Source organism: Lepus europaeus, chromosome 2 (genome assembly GCF_033115175.1).
Source record: "Lepus europaeus isolate LE1 chromosome 2, mLepTim1.pri, whole genome shotgun sequence".
In the NCBI taxonomy this organism is placed as follows: Eukaryota; Metazoa; Chordata; class Mammalia; order Lagomorpha; family Leporidae; genus Lepus; species Lepus europaeus.
Window position 1 is genome coordinate 2,248,241 of NC_084828.1, and position 21,036 is coordinate 2,269,276.

The following is a 21,036-nucleotide window of genomic DNA, read 5'->3' on the forward strand; positions in this document are numbered from 1 at the left end:
ATCCCTTAGGAGCCGCGTCCCACACCAGGACGGATCAGGTCCATTTGAGTGATTGGGGAAGGATCCCTGCATTCACCATTGCTCTTTTCGCAGCTGTTTGTGGGTGCCAGTGTTGATCAGCTGCAAAACGACCATCTTTATCCAAGGTGAAAAAATTTAAAGTGAATAAAGCATGTGAGAGCCATTTGTTAGAAGGCAGAAACCCCAAACTCCCCCTTTTTTATTTTATTAAAATATTGCTTTAAAGTATTATGTGTACATTTAACAATGCCTTGACCCTGAGGATTATAAGGAATGTCAGTAACATGAGATATAAAAAAAGTTACACAAAAAGTTTTAAAAGAGGCGGAAATATAAGCAGGTCCATTATCCATTTTAATTTGTTTTTTGGAGTTCCTAGGGAAGCAAAAGCTTGTAAGCAGTGGGCAATAACATGTCTTGTAGCTTCACCTGTATGTAAGGGAGCAAAAATAAATTTAGAACAAGTATCAATAGACACATGTATATATTTTTGTTTACCAAATTCCAGGAAATGGGTGATATCCATCTGCCACAGTTGATTGGGAAACAGACCACGAGGGTTAATGCCATAATGAGGTACTGGTAACAGGATGGAGCAAGTAGAACAAGATTTTACAATTTGTCGAGCCTGTTCTCGAGTAATTTTGTGTTTCAAACGCAGTGTATGAGCATTTAAATGATGTAAAGCATGATCTTTTGTAGCTGTCTCAATAGAATATACGCGCAAAGCAGCATCCGCTAAGCGATTACCTTCTACTAAAGGCCCAGGGAGGTTAGAATGTGCTCGGATATGACCTATAAAAAAAGGGCAGGTACGTTGTCGAATGATAGTGCATATGCGAGAAAACAAAGGAGAAGCAGCAGAGGACTCAGGAACAAATGAACACGTTTCTAATTGAGGTACTGATATGAACACATATTTGCTATCGGTGTATATGTTAACCGCTACATTCAAGGTAGACTGTAATGCAAACACAACAGCAGCTAATTCCACTAGCTGTGGAGAAGAAAAAGGGGTGTTAATAACTGTACGGTGACCGTCACGAATTACAGAAGCTTGACCAGTGTTGGAACTGTCGGTAAATATCAAGGCAGCTTTTTCTAAAGGCTGAAAGCTGGTATTTTGCGGGAACACACAGGGATGTTGTCGTAAAAACTGCAATACTTTATCTGCTGGATAATTATTATGAACTTGTCCTGAAAAAGAAGCTAATGCAAGAGGCCAGTCTTCAGTGAAAGACAGGAGCCATATTAGCTGTTTGTTAGTATATGGTTGACATATACATGTTAGCTTTATTTTAAATATTTTTTACATTTTAGTCTTTCTTTAGCTATAATCTTAGCTATTGCATTATAATGTGGTACAACATTCTTTTTAGGGGTAGCCTATAAATTTATCCAAAGTAAAGGGGCCTCTTGCCACAACAGAGCGGTGGGTAAATAAACTGTAATCAAAATAATAAGAATTAAAGGTTGGTTATAATCAATGTAAGAAACAAAGCTCTGAGATAAGGCTTGTTGTACCTTTTCCAAGGGTAGTCATGCAGCGGGAGTAAGCACTCATTGGGAGGTAGGGAAACTATTTCCCTTTAGGATATCGAATAAAGGTTTAGGCCTCCTGTTGTGAGGTGGAGATGTGGACGAAGCCAATTAATATCCCCTAGAAGTTTTTTGAAAATCATTTAAAGTCTGTAAAGAATCCATTTGTAAGGTGACTTTCTGTGGAAGTATTTTTCGTGGGTACAATTGGAAGCCTAGATATTGATAAGGATATTGAAGTTGCATTTTCTCAGGGGCTACGATAAGACCAAAACCAGATAACTGCTCTTTTATTACCATCAGACATTGCATCACCAAAAATTTCTAGGGTCCAGTTATTAAAATATCATTCATATATTGTATAATATATAGATTGCTATATTTTTTGCGAATTTTTTGAAGAGCAGCATCAACGAATTGTTGGCACAAAGTAGGGCTATTAGCCATTCCTTGAGGTAAGACCCTCCACTGGTATCTTTGCATAGGTTCTTTAAAATTTACTGATGGAGCACTGAAAGCAAATCGGGGACAATCTTCTGGATGTAAAGGTATAGTATAAAAACAATCTTTTAAATCTATTATTGCAATATAAGAGTCCTTTGGAATTGCAGTAGGCAATGGTAAACCTGGTTGTAAAGCCCCCATAATTTCCACAGTAGCATTAACAGCCCTAAGGTCCTGAAGTAAACGTCATCTTTCAGATTTTTTTCTGATAACAAAAATATGACTATTTATTCCAAGGAGAATTAGGGGAAACTATATGTCCTGCTGTTAATTGTTCTTCCACCAATATCTGTGCAGCATTTATCTTTTTCTGTTGTAAAGGCCACTGATCCACACACATGGGATCATTTGATTTTCATTTTATTTTTTTCGCATGGGGCACAGTTTGATCAGCAGCCATCAAGGGAAACCTAAGCCCTTCCAGTCATGATTGACAGTTAAAGTAACTGGAGATGTGATGCCTTGTTGTTGTTTGCCTAAACCCTTACCTGGCAAATGACCTTGTTGAAGCATATTAGCAGTAACAACTTCATTTGGACTACACATTAAAGCCCCCATTTTGTGTTAAAACATCCTGCCCCATAGGTTAATGGGCAGTCCTCCTAGAATATATGATTAAAATGTGTTTGTATTGTTTGTTTTATCTCCCATTGTAACAACTCTGAACTTGGTTTTAGTCCCTGACTCTGACCAATACCTCATAATTGAGCTATGGGAATTTTCTTTTTCCAATTTGTAGGCCAGTTTGTTGCTGAAATAACAGAGACATCAGCTCCAGTATCTAAAAGACTCTTGAATAACTTTTTATTTAATTTTAAGGAAAATTTGGGTCAGTTCTTAGTTATGGGTTGTATCCAACAAGCATCAGAAGATCCAAAACCTTTATTTCCTCTTTTATTTGAGAAGGACTTACCAATTGAAGATAAGGGGAGCAGAATTAATTGAGCAATATGCTGTCCTGGAGTTAAGGTTACAATTACATTATTGGCTTGAGCCATACTTTTTATTTTATCAGTAAAGTCAGCATCTATAACCTGTAACCCTTTCATAGTTGTACTACATCTGCCCAGTAGGAGGCCAAAAAACCCAGTTGGCAAAGGACCAAAAATCCCAGCAGGGAGGGCTTATGGGCCCATCTCAGGAGTCAATACTGTATAGGAAGTGGCACTGAGGTCCAGTCCTACACTACCCTCTGTGGCTCTGTGGAGAGAATTGATGGATTTAGGGTGATCCACTGAGGAACAAATGTCATGGCCCCAAAAATGTACTGGTTTTGTTGGGATGGGGCCTGTGGCCAGCCCTGCTTTTAGTTTTTTAAACTTTATTTTTTTAATGAATTACCTTTTTTATCAGTTTTGGAGTAACATTTATTGGCCCAATGCCTTTCCCTTTTGCACCATGGGCAAATCCCAGGAGGAGTCTTATTTTGATCTTTAACTTTTGGACATTTTTTTTTGCACATGTTCCTGCTGTTCACATTTATAGCACCCTCATTTCTTGGGCATAGCCCTCCTTGTTGATTTTTGTAATGAATACCAAGTAGAGTGGCAGGTCCTGAATGTCCTGTTTTTAAATTAATCCATTTTGCTAATCTCTCAAAGGGACTGTCACAGAACACCTCAGCCACAATCGCCAATCAATCCATGTTCACATTGTACTTATGTTTTGTAGCATTTACAGTACTGTGGTCATCACTAGGCAATCTTCACACAGCACCGGAAAAGGATCCATACTGAGAATTAAACGTCATCAGTAATCATCACGGGCACGTTTAACGTTCAGCTTGACTGCGTGTTCCCCCGGGATGAAACAGCAGCAGCAGAGGCTTGCTCCGGCTCCCTCTTAAAGCCCCCAAGGACAAGGTGGCTCATTGCTGAGATTTTAGGCAAGCAGTGCGTCCGGTCCCGGATCTTGGCCAGAGAGCCGAGACATGAAGCATGCCCACCTGTTTATTAGAAACATTCCTTTATCCCCCTCCTCGGGAACTGGCCAGGCTCCCAAGGAGCAGGAGAAGGTCATCTGGCAGCAAAGTTACTTGTCTACCAGAGCCGAACCTAGATACAAGCCTCTCCATCCCAAAAATCTGTCCTTACATTTGGCCCTAGGGTTGCATCGAGGTATAGACGTACTTAACACATCATCATAAGAATATAATACAAATTTCTCATACAAGTATACATCCAACAAACACAATAATATTTAAGGCATTTTAAGGATAAATTGAAACATATCTGAGGAGGAATTAGCTTCTTGGGCACCCATGTCAGGGACATAAAAAACAGTACCGTTCCAATACAACAACTCAAGCTGCTGCAGACAGCCTGAGAACTGGCTAGACAATCCCATGGCATGGAGATCTGAGGCATTGTTACTTGTTAAACAGACGTGTTGAGGTGCACACAGTCCAATTAACAAATGCGCTAACATTTTGCATTACTCTAAAATTAGTGATTTGGGTTTCATTAAATATTTGTAACATCTCTTTTTGATAAGACAACAAATTTTTCAGCGGATGGAACACGGTGGGTAACCATTTAGCCATAATGATAGTCGCCTCTTACTATCTGTAATCGTTACATTCTTGTAGGTTTGTGCAATCTTAACTATTTGCGGCATATTTTGATTTACATTTTTTTTTTTGTAAAGCAAACCACACATAATCTGCCCAAGCATTCCTATCAATAATAAGGGTAGAGTTAGTACATAATACAAAAAAGAATGGGTAGTCTGGACACTTTGTCACCACAATTTCTCATTTCACATAGTAATATTAATTTCACAACAGGTAACATTTACTTCAAGTGAAATATTTAAATGCAGGGTGAGGGCTGTCCAGTGTACACTGATCTATATTTTTTTACTCCCAATGTTTCTTATCCACAGCACCCTCTTCAGTAAACCAAGGACTAATTTTTTTAACAGCAATGATAAATTGCTCTACGGTTTGTTTCTTTAACCCTATTCTCTACATCTGCAATAAAGTTTTCACAGCCTTTGTCACAGCTTGCTTTGTTTCTTTAAATGCACATTTAAATCTTTTCCGAGCAAATCCCAATGTTGCTCATCCAGGACTCCTTCTTCTTTGAACCAAGGACTGACTATTCCTATAACATTAATGAACTGTTTTATGGCTCGCCTTTTTTAACCCTTGCTTCTTGTGCCTTGAGTGAGGCTTCTAGCCCTTTTACAAACATTTCTTGCTTAGTGTTTGTCCCATAGTTTCGTCGCTCCACTTACCCTCGTAGCCTGTATCGCGGACGGGTCAGGACGCGGTGGCCACTATGCAGGTCTTCACTCGCCTTCTCCGGGCCTGTATCACAGATGAATTGTCTGCGGTGGCTCTTATGAGATGAGGCGGCGACCTAAATGAAACAGCCGGCTTTTCCAGCGACGTTCAGCTCAATTCCCGTTCCTCATGCCCCACGTTGGGCGCCACTTGCCCCGGCCCGCGGGGTAATCAACTAGGACACAAGGAGGGCAGACCTGAATGGAGAGGCAAACCAGACACGAGAAGGGAGACCAAGACAGTATTCTGATCAAGGTCTCACTTTATTGGAGAAGGAAGCAGCTTATATAATACAAGGCAAGGATTGTAACAGTCGAGGGCAAGCAGGTGTCATCTCACAACATAGTTCAAAGGAATAATTTCACAGGAATCAGTATCAATTTGAGAAAGGGAGTTACAGCGAGGTTTCACAGCTAGCAGACATGCTTATCAAGGTACAAGAAAGAGAGCACTGAAACCAGATGGCCAGGCGCTAACCATATCAGTGAGCTGTACAAATGGACTTTTCTAGTGACTCCTCCTTACAGGAACACAGTTGAAGGTTAGTCTAAACAAAGGCCTACACAGGGAACCCAGCGCAGTGGCTCCCAACAAGAGGAGCGGCTGGGACTGGAACCCCGATGTGGGATTCTTGCCTTACAAGTGGCGGCTTGAGCCCCTTACCACAGGAAGGCTTGTGAGTGGCAGGTGGGAGCCGTGAGGGGAGAGGCCAGGCCCGCGCGGCACCTGCCGTTTGTGCTGGGACGATGTAGGATCCAGGCCCAGCAGCAACACTGTGCTCCCAGAGTTGATCCAGGTTCCAGCAAGGGGCTGCCTCCTCCTCTCCGTGGGCGTGACGGGCAGCTGGGCCCCTCTGCAGGTGCAGCAGGCCCGGCTCTGCAGGATTCTCCACGGAGGTGGCGTGGCCCCTGGAGCAGCCAGGCTGCCAGCTGCCCGGGCATGGGTGTGCAGTTCCCACTCTGGCCAGCAGAGGGGGGTGTGCGGTCACGTCTGGGGGCACCTGCCCTTGTGGCCGGAGGCACCCTTCGGTGGTCTTGCTTCTCTCACTCACGTTGTCACCGTCACCAGGTTTTTTCAGATTTCCCGGTTTCTTCCCTGCCCCCCGCCAGGGTCCTATATGGAAAGCCACGGGACACGAATCACCCCTCTGCTGAGACCCCTTGTGTCTGGGGCAGTCTCAGGGTCCTGACAGTGCAGGGAGGGGCACTGCCCAGGTGTGGGGGGAGGGGCACTGTCCAAGTGTGGGGGGGAGGGGCACTGCCCAGGTGTGTGTGGGGAGAGGCACTGCCCAGGTGGGGGGAGGGGCACTGTCCAGGTGTGGAGTGGGGGAAGGGCACTGCCCAGGTGTGGAGTGGGGGAGGGGCACTCCCAGGTGTGGAGTGGGGGAGGGGCACTCCCAGGTGTGGGCTGGGGGAGTGGCACTGCCCAGGTGTGGGTGGGGGAGGGGCACTCCCAGGTGTGGAGTGGGGGAGGGGCACTGCCCAGGTGTGGGTGGGGGAGGGGCGCTCCCAGGTGTGTGTGGGGGCACTGCCCAGGTGTGGGGGCACTGCCCAGATGTGTGTGGGGAACTGCCCAGGTATAGGGGGGAACTGCCCAGGTGGGGGGAGGAGGAGAACTGCCCAGGTGTGGGGGGAGGGGCACTGTCCAAGTGTGGGGGGGGAGGGGCACTGCCCAGGTGTGGGTGGGGGAGGGGCACTGTCCAGGTGTAGGGGGGAGGGGCACTGCCCAGGTGTGAGGTGGGGGGAGGGGCGTGCACTGGGCAGCTACTGGTGCTCTCCCGGGCGGGCAGCTGGCTGTGGTTGCTGGGAGGATGCTCCCACAGGTGCACCCCACCAAGGGCAGGGCCCCTCTCGGAGGTGCTGACTTTGGTCCGGGCCCCTCTCGGAGGTGCTGACCTTGGTCCGGGCCCCTCTTGGAGGTGCTGACCTTGGTCCAGGCCCCAGTGACCTCCCGACACTCACTGTGGAAGTCGCCAGGCCAGCCCACAGCTTGACCCCTCACTGAGCCAGCACTGCCCCCAAGCTATGCACCTCGCTGCCCTAAGCCGGTAACCCCCTCACCTGCGGGCTCCCCTCCCCTCCCCCAGCCTGGGGTCCTCCCCGGCCGCCCCCGCAGGTCACGCCCACACCCCCGCACCCGGGAGACCTGGACCTCCCGGAAGTTTCTCCTGGCCCCGCTCCATGGCGGTCTCCTCCTCTGGGACCCCGAGCCCACAGAGCCTGGACAGCCCAGACCCTGACTCCGCCCACCACCTGGACAAGCAGTGGTGGCCACTCTGTGAGACCCGTGAGCCCTTTCTTCCCCCAGCCACCCTACCTTTGAGGGTACGGGCTGCGCTGTGCCCAGGGGTCCCTGCCTGGGGCCTGGGGCCGCTGTGGGAGGTGGGAGCGTGGGGTCCCTGCAGGGCCCCAGGTGGTGCTCAGAGGGAGGGGGGCCCTCATGACGCTGGCTTTGTGGAGGGGCTGAGCAGGCGAGGGGCCCACCACAGGGACACAGCCCCTCTCTCAGGGGCCCTTGCCGGTCCTCCCCCCTTCTCCCACTCCAACGGGTGGGTGTCACCATGGGGGCAGGTCTGGCCGGCCCTGCGCCGGGCGTTGGGGCTGGGGGCAGGGGGTGATGCTTTGTCTGCCTCTGCCTGCCCTGTCCTGGCCCGGCACGGCGCCCTCCCGCCGTGGCAGCCGATCCCGCCCTGGACCTGGAGGCGGAGAGCAGCATGGACGTGATCCTGGTGGGCTCCAGCGAGCTGGCGTCCCCCTCTGCAGCCCCGGCGGGCCGAGGTGAGGGCCGAGCACGCCACAGAGCTCGGGCCTGTGCGATGTCCAGGAGGCCGCTCCCAGTGCCGCCTGGGCTCAGATGTCTAAGACAGCTGGGCGGTCGGCCACACTCCCAGGACGTGGAGGAGGAGGGGCCCTCCTTAGTTAGGGGAGACGGCGGGACAGAGCCTGGGGTCTTCACTCAGGCGTGAGCCGGGCAGGGGCGGCCAGGCGGCCCTCAGGATGGATCCGAGACAGTGCCCAGCACCCAGGAGGGGGAGCACAGTTTAGTGGAGAGAGCGCACCTGCCGGGCAGACGTGGGCTCAGCTCAGGGCGCGGTCAGCCTGGGGCTCCTACGGAGAGGGGTCCAGCTCTTCCCGCCCCGCCCCTTCCCCTGGACAGTGTCTGCTGGGTGTGGAATGGGGAACCCCACCCCCAGTGTCGCCAGGCTGGAGTCCACCTGGCACAGCCTGAGGGAGTCTCCTGGGCGCCTGCCTGGGGGAGGCTGGGACCCTGTGAGCTGGTCGGGGTCGGCAGAGGCCGCTAAGTCATCGGCTCCGCCCCCGGTGCCCTGTCCCCCCCGGGCCCCCTCTCACGGGCTTTCCTCCTGTCGTTCTCCTCCTCTTTCCCAGACCACATCGCACACGAGGTCAAGGTGAACCAGAGAAGCATCGAAGGTGGGTGCAGCCGTGCCCACGAGCAGCCCAGGGCAGTCTCAGCCGGCTGGGACAGGCCCCGGTGTGAAGACGCCACTGGGGAGCTGACACTGCCCCCCATGCCCCCACCTCCTCTCGGGGGGCCCTGTGGCTTCCCTCGGGCAGCAGCAGCCAGGCAGCCATCACCACTGTAGAACCTTAAACAAAAAGATTTTATGTCTTTATTTGAAAGGCAGAGTGACAGAAAGGGAGAAACACACACACACACACGCAGAAATGTCCACTGGTTCACTCTCCAAACACCTGCAACAGCCATGGCTGGGCCAGGCCAAAGCCAGGAGCCAGGAGTTCCATCCAGGTCTCCCCCGTGGGTGCAGGGGCCCCAGCACCTGGGCCGTCGTCCACTGCTTTCCCAGGCCATTAGCAGGGAGCTGGATCGGAAGAGGAGCAGCCATATGGGATGGAGCAGTGGCTTAACCTGCTGCACAAAGCCAGCCCCATCATTCTCAGACATTTTGACCACCTGCTGGCCGTGGCTCTGCCCCCTCCCTCGCCCGCCGCGGCCACTGCTGAGCTGCCGCCTCTCCCAGGCCCCTCTCTCCCACGTGGATCTGAGGATCTGTTATCAGCTCCCGCAGCAAGTGGGATCCGCCGGCCCTCACCTCCGGTGTGACTCCTGGTCCATGAACACGGGCTGTGTCCCCACCTAGTTAGGTCTGGAATGTCCGTCGTGGGTGAGGGGTGGCGCCCGGCTGGAGGTGCCCCCCCGGCCGCCGCTCCATCTGATGGGAGCGTCCGACTCTGCTCTCGATCGCTTGGTGCAGACATCTGCCTCTGCTGTGGGAGCTCCCGGGTCCACACGCAGCACCCCCTGTTTGAGGGAGGCATATGCGCCCCGTGTAAGGTGAGCTGCGTGGGTGGGGGGCGCGGTGGCTTCCCGGCGGCCTGGCGCGGGGGAGGCACAGCCACCCCTCTGCTGTGGGCCAGGACAACTTCCTGGGTGCCCTCTTCCTGTATGACGATGACGGCTACCAGTCCTACTGCTCCATCTGCGCCTCCGGGGAGACCCTGCTCATCTGTGAGAACCCCGACTGCACCAGGTGAGGCTCTGGGCAAGCCACACCCCTCGGCCACGCCCCCTCAGTCCGCATTGGGGGGCCCCCTCCAGCGCTGTCCCCTGCCTGTCTCCAATGCCTCCTGGGCGCAGGGCCTCGCGTGGGAGGTGGGTGTCCAGAGCTGGCTCTTTTCTGTGCGGTCAGCAACAGGAAGCTGCCCTCAGTCAGGACCCCGTGCACCACCCCTGGTGGGGGTGCACAGGGCTCACCCCCAATCTCTGCTCTGGTTCCCTCCCCGAGGACCTCAGGGCCCTCCTTGTAGTTACAGCTCCAGCCCCCAGCCCCTTACCCCCCACCCCGGCAGGCTGCTCCTGCAGGCTCCACAGTCGGGGTGGGGGGAGAGAGAGGGACCCCCTCTCCAGCTACAGCCTCCCCCTGGCAGGGACGGGCAGGGCCTGGGCCTTGAGGAAGGAGCAGAGGTGCCCCTGGGTCACGTGGCTCTGTCTGACCCCAGGGGCTACTGTTTCGGCTGCTTCGACGCCCTGGTGGGCCCCGGGAGCTCGGGGCGCGTGCAGGCCATGAGCAACTGGCTGTGCCCCCTGTGCGCGCCGATCTCCCGCAGCGGCCTCCTGCGGCGGCGGAGGAAGTGGCGCGCCCGGCTGAAGGCCTTCTACCAGCAGGAGGCGGTGAGGCCTGCGCGGCTCGGCCCAGCTGCGTCCACCCGGCCTGGGCGCTGGACAGCCCTGGAGAGGGCGCTCCTTCCCCACCCCTCCCGTGGTGGTGTTTCTTCCAAGTCTGGGCAGAGTGGGGGGGGGTGCAGGGGGTGCGGGGGGCGGGGCAGGAGCCTGTGCAAAGCTCCGGCGTCGCCAGCGTCCTAGGCGCAGCAGGGCCAGACCCATGACCTCCTGAGGGCCAAGACCAGGAGCCAGGGGGCCAGGCAGGGTTCATCGGGGTGTGGTGGTGGGCCGTGTCCCCCAAGAGAGCACGCGAGCCCTAGACCCAGGCCCAGAGATGGCAGATGGGTCGGGGCAGGGGGCAGGTCCCCGGGGAGCCAGCACAGCCAGCGTGTACGGTGGGGGACGGAACAGGCGAGGACAGGGCCAGCCTGCGTCTCAGTCAAGCCGCAGGTGTTCCGTGCTCACCCCGGGCGGAGGCTGGGTTGGCGGGAGCCAGCAGCGCCTCCTCTCTCTCTAAAACGCAGGAGAGTCCCCTGGAGATGTACCAGACCGTGCCCGTGTGGAGGAGAGAGCCAGTGAGGGTGCTGTCCCTTTTCGGGGACATCAAGAAAGGTGACTGCGAGGAGGCCCCAAAGACCGCCAGGAAGCAGGGAAGACGGGGAGCCCAGGGCAGTAGCCGGGGTCAGGGAGGGGAGGGAGGCGCAGGACGTTCTCCGAGTGTCCGAGGCCAAGGGGCCAGGGTCGGGGGAGCGCCCGCGCCCCGGTGTGCACTGGGAGGCCTGGGCAGGGGCAGGGGGCTTGCAGGGAGCAGCAAGACGCACCTGTAACCAGGCACCCGAGGGAGGCAGCGCCCCCTGGGGAGGAGGCAGAGCAGGCAGGGCTGGAGCTCAGGGGTCAGGATGAAATGGAAAGTACTGGAAGCCAGCGAGGCAGGGGTTGGGCCCAGCCACCTGCCCCAGGGCACCCTTCCGCTCAGCCTAAGCCCACCCCGCCCCGCCTGGAGTCCCGCCCCTCTGGGCGGTGCTGACCCCACCTGGGGGTGCTGTGGGAAATCCCGCCAGGCGTTGGGGGCCCCTGCGGACACTTCCTGCTCTCCTGCTGACCCCACCTGGACTGGTGGGACCTTCGCATCGTCACAGTGGCCCCCATGCGGGGGCAGAGAGGGGGCAGAGCTGGCCCAAGCCTGCGTGTGGACCCACTGCCCCCGGGGGTTTCCAGGGCCCATGGGCCCACGAGTGCCACGGCCACCAGAGGGGGCTGCTTTGGCATCCAGCTGTGTGACCGCTAAGTCAGTGTCTGGAGTGTGCGGGTTCAGCTCGCTGTGAAGTAAACGCGGGCCCTCTGTGCTGTCGCTAGGGACGGAGCTGGCCCTGGGGGCAGGGTCCCCCCCCCCCCGTCCCCCTGCGGGCTGGTGCAGGCTGGAAGGCAGGCCCGCAGCAGCCTCTGTGCCCTGCTGTGTCCCTCCAGAGCTGAGCAGCTTGGGCTTCGTGGAGCAGGGCTCTGACGCTGACCCACTGATGCACCTGGATGACGTCACAGACGTAGTGAGGAGGGATGTGAGTACCGGGCCGGGGCGCCCAGGGGCCAGGCTGAGAGGGGGAGGGGCTGGGGCTCCGGGCAGCCCCGACACTGGCTGCAGCCTGCACCCGAGGCCCCAGCTCTGCCCTCAGCCCGAAGCTGGCCAGGCGGCAAACTTGTCCACCATCCTGAATCCAAGTGGCCAGCTTCCACTGAGCGGGAGAGAGGGCTGGCCGGCGGCCACTGGCTTAGAAAACGCCCAGGACGCTGCCCAGAGATGGGCAGAGCCAGCAGCGCCTCCTTCCCACCGCACTGCTCACAGCGTCGGCCGGCGGGGCCCACGGGCAGTGCAGACTCCTGCCCGCATCGCTGCCCATGCAAGCCAGGGACCCTCCTCTGCCCTCCCACCCAGCCCAGTGCCCACAGACCCCTGGGAACACGGCTGCACTGGGGGTTCCGCAGTGACACAGGAGAAGACACTAGAGGGGCCTCAGGGACTTAACACAGCACCCTGGGCTGTCGTCAGAGATTTGGGGGTGCAAGGAAGCAAAGTTTTCATCTGGACTGGGAGCTGTCGGGAACGGGGGTGTCGGGTAGTGGGCATCCTGTTGGTTTCGTTTAGGAAGAGCGACTCTGGGCCGGCGTCACCGTGGATAACGAAGCCCGCGGCCCTGGTGCCGCCCGGGAGAAGTGCGTGCTTGCCCGCCTTCATCCAGCGGGCTGGCCGTGCTGGCCGGGCTCATCTTTCGGCTCGGCCATGCGTGGCTGCATGGTCGCAGGTCTCCCATAGCTCTCTCTGCTGCCCACTTGGGCCTGTCTTGTCCTGGAGGACACTGGGCGAGGCCAGAGGGAGCCGGTGTGGACCCCAGGCCTGGTCTTGAGGGAAGTCTCAGACTGGGCTGTTCTCAGAGGCCGAGGGGCCAGCGGGGGCTGGGAACAGCCCTGCCGTGCGGCGTCCGCCAGGCGTTGGCCCAGTCTTGGGGCAGCCGGCCCCCAGGGCTCACGCACCTCTGCGCTGTGTCTGCAGGTGGAAGCCTGGGGCCCCTTCGACCTGGTGTTCGGCTCCACCCCTCCCCTCGGCCAGGCCTGCGACCGGTCGCCCGGTAAGGACTTCCAGGGGAGGGCGGTGGTCAGGTCTGTTCCTCCACGTCGGCCCCAACCCCGCGGGCAGGGAAAAAGGCAATCGGTCCGCATATTTAGAAAGTAGCCGTGTGGAGATTTACCCGACGCCTGTTCAGGGCGACGGCCGCAGAGGCGAGGCTGCCACTGCCCGGAGTCCGTCCCCGGCCTCCCGCGCTGGCCCTGCCCACTGCCTGGCCCCGTCCCTCCTGCCTGGGCCACTGGGGCCTGGTGGGCAGGCCGGGGTCTCTGCGCACCCAGGCCCCCCCCCCCCCCCCGGCTGGGGGCGGGCCAGGGCAGAGCCGAGGTGGGGACAGGTGGGCGTTCCGGACCCGCCCCGCCCCCAGCTGGACGCCCCGCCCCCAGGCTGGTACTTGTTCCAGTTCCACCGCGTGCTGCAGTACGCGCGGCCCTCGCCGGGCGACCCGCGGCCCTTCTTCTGGATGTTCCTGGACAATCTGCGGCTGACCAGCGACGACCAGGCCACCGCGGCCCGCTTCCTGGAGGTGCGTGCCCGGCAGAGGGGCCTCCCCAGGGGACACGCGGGCAGTTTCCAGGTGCGCTGAGGCACGGACTGCAGCCCGTGGGGACCTGGGGACCCTGGAGGACAGCCACGAGGGCCACCCCAGCTGCACCCCACCCCCGCGTCCTCAGAGCCCTCTCTAGGCACACGCACAGTACACCTGCACTCACACGTATACCTGTGTTCACACACACACCTGCACTCACACACACACGTACACCTGCACTCACACACAGTATACCTGTGCTCACACACACACACACCTGTGCTCACACGCACACCTGCACTCACACACACACCTGTGCTCACACACACATGCACACCTGTGCTTACACACACACGTACACCTTCACTCACACACACACGCACACCTGCACTCACAGTACACCTGTGCTCACACACACACGCACACCTGTGCTCACACACATGCACACCTGTGCTTACACACACACGTACACCTGCACTCACACACACACCTGTGCTCACACGCACACCTGCACTCACACGCACACCTGTGCTTACACACACACGTACACCTGCACTCACACACACACGCACACCTGTGCTCACACGCACACCTGTGCTCACACGCACACGCACACCTGTGCTCACACACATGCACACCTGTGCTTACACGCACACAGTACACCTGCACTCACACACACACCTGTGCTCACACACACATGCATACCTGTGCTTACACGCACACCTGTGCTCACACACATGCACACCTGTGCTTACACGCACACAGTACACCTGCACTCACACACACACGTACACCTGTGCTTACACGCACACAGTACACCTGCACTCACACACACATGCACACCTGCACTCACAGTACACCTGTGCTCACACACATGCACACCTGTGCTTACACGCACACAGTACACCTGCACTCACACACACACGTACACCTGCACTCACACACACACACCTGTGCTCACACACACATGCACACCTGCACTCACAGTACACCTGTGCTCACACACATGCACACCTGTGCTCACACGCACACCTGCGCTCACACACACACCCAGTGGGCACTTTTGATTCTGCCCAGGACTGACCTGGACCAGGCACCCCAGCCACATCTCTGCCAGGTGAGGGGGTGACGTCGTGGGCCCAGGACACAGGGAGGATGAGGATAGGGAAGAGGTGAGGGGGGACGTCGTGGGCCCAGGACACAGGGAGGATGAGGCTGAGGGAAGAGGTGAGGGGGGACGTCGTGGGCCCAGGACACAGGGAGGATGAGGATAGGGAAGAGGTGAGGGGGGACGTCGTGGGCCCAGGACACAGGGAGGATGAGGATAGGGAAGAGGTGAGGGGGGACGTCGTGGGCCCAGGACACAGGGAGGATGAGGATAGGGAAGAGGTGAGGGGGGACGTCGTGGGCCCAGGACACAGGGAGGATGAGGATAGGGAAGAGGTGAGGGGGGACGTCGTGGGCCCAGGATACAGGGAGGATGAGGATAGGGAAGAGGTGAGGGGGGACGTCGTGGGCCCAGGATACAGGGAGGATGAGGATAGGGAAGAGGTGAGGGGGGACGTCGTGGGCCCAGGACACAGGGAGGATGAGGATAGGGAAGAGGTGAGGGGGGACGTCGTGGGCCCAGGACACAGGGAGGATGAGGCTGAGGGGAGAGGTGAGGGGGGACGTCGTGGGCCCAGGACACAGGGAGGATGAGGATAGGGAAGAGGTGAGGGGGGACGTCGTGGGCCCAGGACACAGGGAGGAGGAGGCTGAGGGAAGAGGTGAGGGGGGACGTCGTGGGCCCAGGACACAGGGAGGATGAGGCTGAGGGGGGACGTCGTGGGCCCAGGACACAGGGAGGATGAGGATAGGGAAGAGGTGAGGGGGGACGTCGTGGGCCCAGGACACAGGGAGGATGAGGCTGAGGGAAGAGGTGAGGGGGGACGTCGTGGGCCCAGGACACAGGGAGGATGAGGTTGAGGGGAGAGGCCGGTCGGGCTCAGGGCACTGGACTCCCCTGGGGAGCACAGAGAGTGCTCCGGGCGCTGGGCGGGGTCTATCCTGGGAGCACAGAGAGCACTCTGGGCGCTGGGTGGGGTCTATCCTGGGAGCATAGAGAGCGCTCTGGGCGCTGGGCGGGGTCTATCCTGGGAGCACAGAGAGCGCTCTGGGCGCTGGGCGGGGTCTATCCTGGGAGCACAGAGAGCGCTCTGGGCGCTGGGCGGGGTCTATCCTGGGAGCACAGAGAGCGCTCCGGGCGCTGGGCAGGGTCTGTCCTGGGAGCACAGAGAGCGCTCTGGGCGCTGGGCGGGGTCTATCCTGGGAGCACAGAGAGGGCTCTGGGCGCTGGGCGGGGTCTATCCTGGGAGCACAGAGAGGGCTCTGGGCGCTGGGCGGGGTCTGTCCTGCCAGGATTTCAGGAAGTCGCACAAAAGCAGACAGGCCAGGGCGGGGGGAGGCGGGGGGGGGGGGAGGACTCTCATTGGCGCCGTGTGGGCTCCGGACTGGGCCAGGAGGAGGGTGTGGAACCAGCCCAGCAGAGGGGGTGCGGTACCGGACTCCCACTTCTCCCAGCATGCCTCCCCGCGCGTGCAGGTGGGACTCAGCCCGGGCTCTCGTGCCTGGCAGACGTCCCCTCCCCGCGAGAGCCGCACACTGCCGTGGAAACCCCACCCCGGGAAGCAGCGCCTCGCCGTGCGTCTGCCGCACCTGGGCTCAGGTGCCTGCTTCTCCTCTGGGTCCTGGAAGGAACCCCGGCTGTCCCCAGCCCTCGCTGTGGTGTGCGGTGCTCCACCGGGGCGCCACGTGTCGGGGACCTACCTGTGGCATACATTCTGGGAGTGGAGCATCTGGGTCCGGCATGAGCAAACTTGTTCCCAGCCGCCCGCCCGCGTGGTGCCCGCTCTTGTCCCTTTCTTGCGGCGTTTGTGTCGCCTTCCTGGTTTCCTGCTTGAGGTTGCATTTCACGGGCAGTCTCATCCACGAAAACCTGTGGGTTTCTATACTTTGAGTTTGTTTCTGCGGCTGAGTGTGGGACCCCCGGGGCGCGGTGACCCCTGCCTGGCTCCCGATCCCCTCGCTCCTGCAGTTCCCCAGTCAGCGGTACTCTGCGGCCCAGGTGGCCGCCATAGGAAGTGACCGTCGGTTCCTGCTCTCCTGAGCGTCCTAAGGGCAAGCGCAGTGGCTGAGCTCTGAGCTGGGGGGAGGGGGGGAGGGCTCCCTCCAGCTGCAGTGAGCGGAGCGGGAGAAAGCTTCCAGCCCGGAGCCCTCCTTGCACCCCTGGGAGGGCGCACCGCCGTGTGTCCTCCTAACGTGGGGCTGAGCACTGTGGGTGGGGCTTTTTAAAAATATTTATTTATTTATTTATTTGAAAGGCAGAGTCACAGAGAGGCAGAGGCACAGAGAGAGAGAGAGAGAGAGAGAGAGGTCTTCCATCTGCTGGTTCACTCCCCAAATGGCCACAACGGCCGGAGCTGCGCTGATCCAAAGCCAGGAGCCAGGAGCTTCTTCCAGGTCTCCCAGGCAGGTGCAGGGGCCCAAGGTCCTGGGCCATCTTCTACTGCTTTCCCAGGCCACAGCAGAGAGCTGGATCGGAAGAGAAGCAGCCGGGACTTGAACCAGCGCCCATGTGGGATGCTGGCCCTGCAGGCAGTGGCTTCACCCGCTATGCCACAACCCCAGCGCCGGCCGCAGTGGGATGGGATTTTGCTCAGGGCCTTTCAGCGCTGGCCCAAAGGGTCTGGGGCGTGGTTCGCTCGTGCTGGTCGCTGGATTTTCGGGAGCAATGTCAAGTCGGCTTCATAAAAGCCTTTGAGGAAGGTGTGCAGCCCTCCCTGGAGGCACTGGTCCTTGCCTGCTTGAAGCCGAAAGTGGCTCTGCCGGCGGCGGCCCGGAGGTTTCTCGAGGCCCCTGTGGCTGGCTCTGCTTTCCCAGTGTGGTCCACTTAATGAAGGCCTTAGAGTGACCAACGATTGCTTTCCTTTCTTCCACCTCTGTGGTCATTTCTCCTTGTGAGGAAATCCGGAAATTCTTAGAACGCCGGCGTAACGCCCACGAGCAAGGCCGTGGGTGGCCTGTGACAGCTGCAGCCGTGTGGGCGACAGGCAGGCGCGGCCACCTGCCAGGAGGGCGGCGTGGACGCTGGCCTGCTCCTGTCTGGGCGCGGTGGCGGCCGGAATTCAGAGGTGGCGGGAAAGGGTGCTGCCCACATTTCCTGTGACCCCCTCCTTCCAGCCGGGGGGAGCAGTCTGCCGTTTGCTCTCCAGGCCACCAGACCTCTGGCCTCTCCCACCCAGGCGTCCAGAGCAGGAGGGGCCAGCACATCTGGGGAGGCGGAGTCAGGGCCTGGCCCTGCCCTCCTGCCTTGGTTTCCTTTGCTGTCTGTCTCTGGGCTCTCTGAGCTGTCGAACTCCCATTGGGGGAGGGTCCACCTCCCTCCTCCTTCCAGGCCTGGGAGGGGCTGACCAGCAGAGTGCGGCTCTCGCTCTCGGCTCTTGGCTCTCGTCTCCCTGGGAGCCCCTTGACCGTGGTGGGACCCTCCCCAGGCCAGAGCAGCGTTGCTGGGCGCTGGCCCCACCTGAGCGCTGTGGGGAGGGGTGGGTGAAGCTGCAGGGGAGGGGGCGTGGGCGGGGGCCGCTGACGCACCGGCGTCTCCCTCCCGCCCACAGATGGAGCCTGCCACCCTGCAGGACGTCCGGGGCAGAGCGCTCCAGGGTGCCGTGCGCGTGTGGAGCAACATCCCGGCCGTGAGCAGGTATCCCCCCGGGCAGCAGGCGCTTTTCGGGGGGGCTCTGGGGGTGCAGCGGGCTCGCCAAGGTCAGAGAAAGAAGCTCTTTTCTGGCCCAGCCGAGGCCAGAGCAGCCACTGTGTCCGAGGTTGACCTCTGGGGTGGGCTCAAGGTCGAAATGCCCCGCCCTCTGGGGACCCCTTCCATGTCCACCCCACGGGCGCCTCAGGGTCTGTCCGCACGGCTTCACCAACCTTCCCTGGCCCTGAAAGTCCAAACTCCTGGACCCCGGGGGCTGTGGGGGCCTCGTGTCCCCACTGCGTTCTCCATGGGGCCTCCTCAGTCGCCTCCTGCACACACCCGCGTGTTCTGGGTGCCCACTCACACACATGCACACCCACACACTCACATGTGCTCACAAGTATCTCACACGCACGCACCCCGACACACTCTGTGGTCACACATACATACATGCTCACACACACACACATGCTCACACACACACATGCTCACACACGCACACACCTGGCTCACACACACTTGCTCACAGGTGCACATATTGAACAAGTGTTGGCTGCACTTCTGGGGCAGCTAAGTCATGTCTTTTCCTGCCCCAATGAGTTTCCAGAAACGTCTTCCCACACCCTCCCAGCTCCAGCGTTTTCCCAGCTCATGGCCATGTTGAAATCCCAGGGCCTGGTGCCTCCCAGGCCCCGCTCACCCCGCCCCTCCCAGGGTTCCTAATGAGCTGGTGCCAGCGACAGGAAGGCTGCTGCTCCCCCCGCAGGCCTGGTCCCCACGCACACCCTGTGGCCCCCTCCCCATTCTGCTCCCTGGCCCTGGCCAGCGGGTGGCCCTTTAACCCAGGGCGGGGCCGAGCTGGCCCTGTGTCCAGCAGCAGAGTGAGAACACCTTTGGAAGGCCTCTCCCGCTCCTGTCCCCAGCTGTCGCACCTGGGGCCACCTGCCAGGTTCCTGCTCAGAGTGCCCCAGAGCCCCTGGGGCGGCCAAGGGCCGGGTGCACCTGCAGGTAATCCTGGGTCACCTGGGCCCAGGAGGAAGCTGGGAGCTGCCTTCTCCTTGGGCCTCCCCTCCCAGGCTTGGGGTCTTAACATGAGCCAGGCGCACCTGCCTGGAAGGCAGAAGTCACGGTGCGACGTCACCTCCAGTCGGCCACCGTGAGCCTTGAGAGCATCGGGGACAGTCCCCACGCTGCCCTGGGAACAGGTGCGGGGGGGCACCCTGAGCCCCATTCCTGGCGGGGAGCAGCAGGAGGGCCCGGCTGTGCCTTCAGATGGCTGCTTGGTTGGTTTTGCTTTGTTTGAAAGACAAAGAGGCGGGATTTTCCTTCTGCCAGTTCACCCCCTCCCCTCAATGCCGGACCAAGTCCAAGGCAGGAGCCTGGAACTCCGTCCTGGTGTCCTGTGTGGGTGACAGGGACCCCAGTGCTTCACCCGCAGCTACCTCCCAGGGTGCGCATTCGCAAGAAACACCTGCAGTGGAGCTGGGACCAGCACTGGGCACTCCGACGTGGGAAGCACGTGTCCCAGTGGTGCCTTAGCCACTGACCACGTGCCCACCCACACACAAGTCACGAAGCCCCGGCCAGGTCCCCGTCCTCCCCTTGCCCTTGTCCTCTGCCCAGGGCAGGGGCCCCCAACCCACCTGATGACCCAAGTGCTGGGGGTGTCTTGGTTGTATCAGAATTCCTCAGGAACACTCGAGAACGCTGGGAGGGCCTGGCCATTCTCCCCCAAGTCCTCCCTCTCCTCGGTGCGGGCTCAGTGCCCGAGCGGCCACGTCCACTCATGGTGGCTCTGGTCTCGATGTCCACTCTGAAAGGGGGCCTGCTTCTGGCAGGATGAGCTGCTCCCTGGGAGGCGGGAAGTGTGGGCCCCTCTGGCCCTTGCTCGGGGACTCCCCCACAGCTGCGAGGGAAGCTCACAGAAGCCGGTGCCCCCCCAGCGCCCCCCTTGCCTGCCTGGCAGGTGCACCCCTGACGGAAGTGCTCTCTTGCGGCAGCAGGCACGCGGCCTTGGCTCCTGAAGAGGAATTGTCCCTGCTGGCTCAGGGCTGGCAGAGAGCGAGGCTCCCCAGCGAGGGGCCGGCCAGGCTGGCGAAGAGCTGCTTCCTCCCGCTGAGAGAATATTTCAAGTATTTTCCTCCGAGCTCACTTCCTCTTCATGAATGAGTCACGGCGCCCCCGGGAGCACCCTTTCCTAGAACAAACCGTCCTCCCTGCTGCCCTGCTCGCCGGCCGAGTCCTCGCCTGCCCAGCTCTCTCCTGGGCACCCCACACCCATCTTCAGCTGGCCCTGGAGGTGGGTCCCTCCCAGGTGCCCTGGACGGCGCAGGTTGTATCTCCAGGAGCCTCTGTGCCTTCCCTTTGAAGTTAAAAACACTCTTCTGCTAAGACGGCTGTGGGTCGTGTTTTCACCGCCTGTCCTGTCTTCCGTGGAGCACGGCAGGGTGTGGGAGAGAGGTGAGTGGGACACGTGTGCACTCGCGTGGCCGGCGCCCCCACACACGCCTGCGTCTGCCTGCCTGGTTGAAGCCCCTCGCTCTGATCACAGCTTCTCAGACCTCCAAGCCCTGCAAGGGAAGCGGGGGCGGCCGTGGAGACGGTGCAGGGGCCGAGGCCAGATCTGCCGGGCCCGTGTGCAGCTGTCCGGCTGCCGACCGCAG

General features: G+C 59.0%; 1 protein-coding gene across 1 annotated transcript; it reads left to right on the top strand.

The window, feature by feature from the left end:
• The first annotated feature begins 7,530 nt into the window (after positions 1-7,530).
• Positions 7,531-20,542, top strand: DNMT3L (DNA methyltransferase 3 like). Its single transcript, XM_062216958.1, has 12 exons — positions 7,531-7,636; positions 8,014-8,127; positions 8,737-8,781; positions 9,585-9,664; positions 9,748-9,860; positions 10,330-10,501; positions 11,017-11,104; positions 11,960-12,048; positions 13,038-13,113; positions 13,496-13,635; positions 18,294-18,379; positions 20,374-20,542. Exons 1-12 carry the CDS (start codon positions 7,531-7,533, stop codon positions 20,540-20,542), a joined length of 1,278 nt encoding a protein of 425 aa, XP_062072942.1.
• Positions 20,543-21,036: the final 494 nt, after the last annotated feature.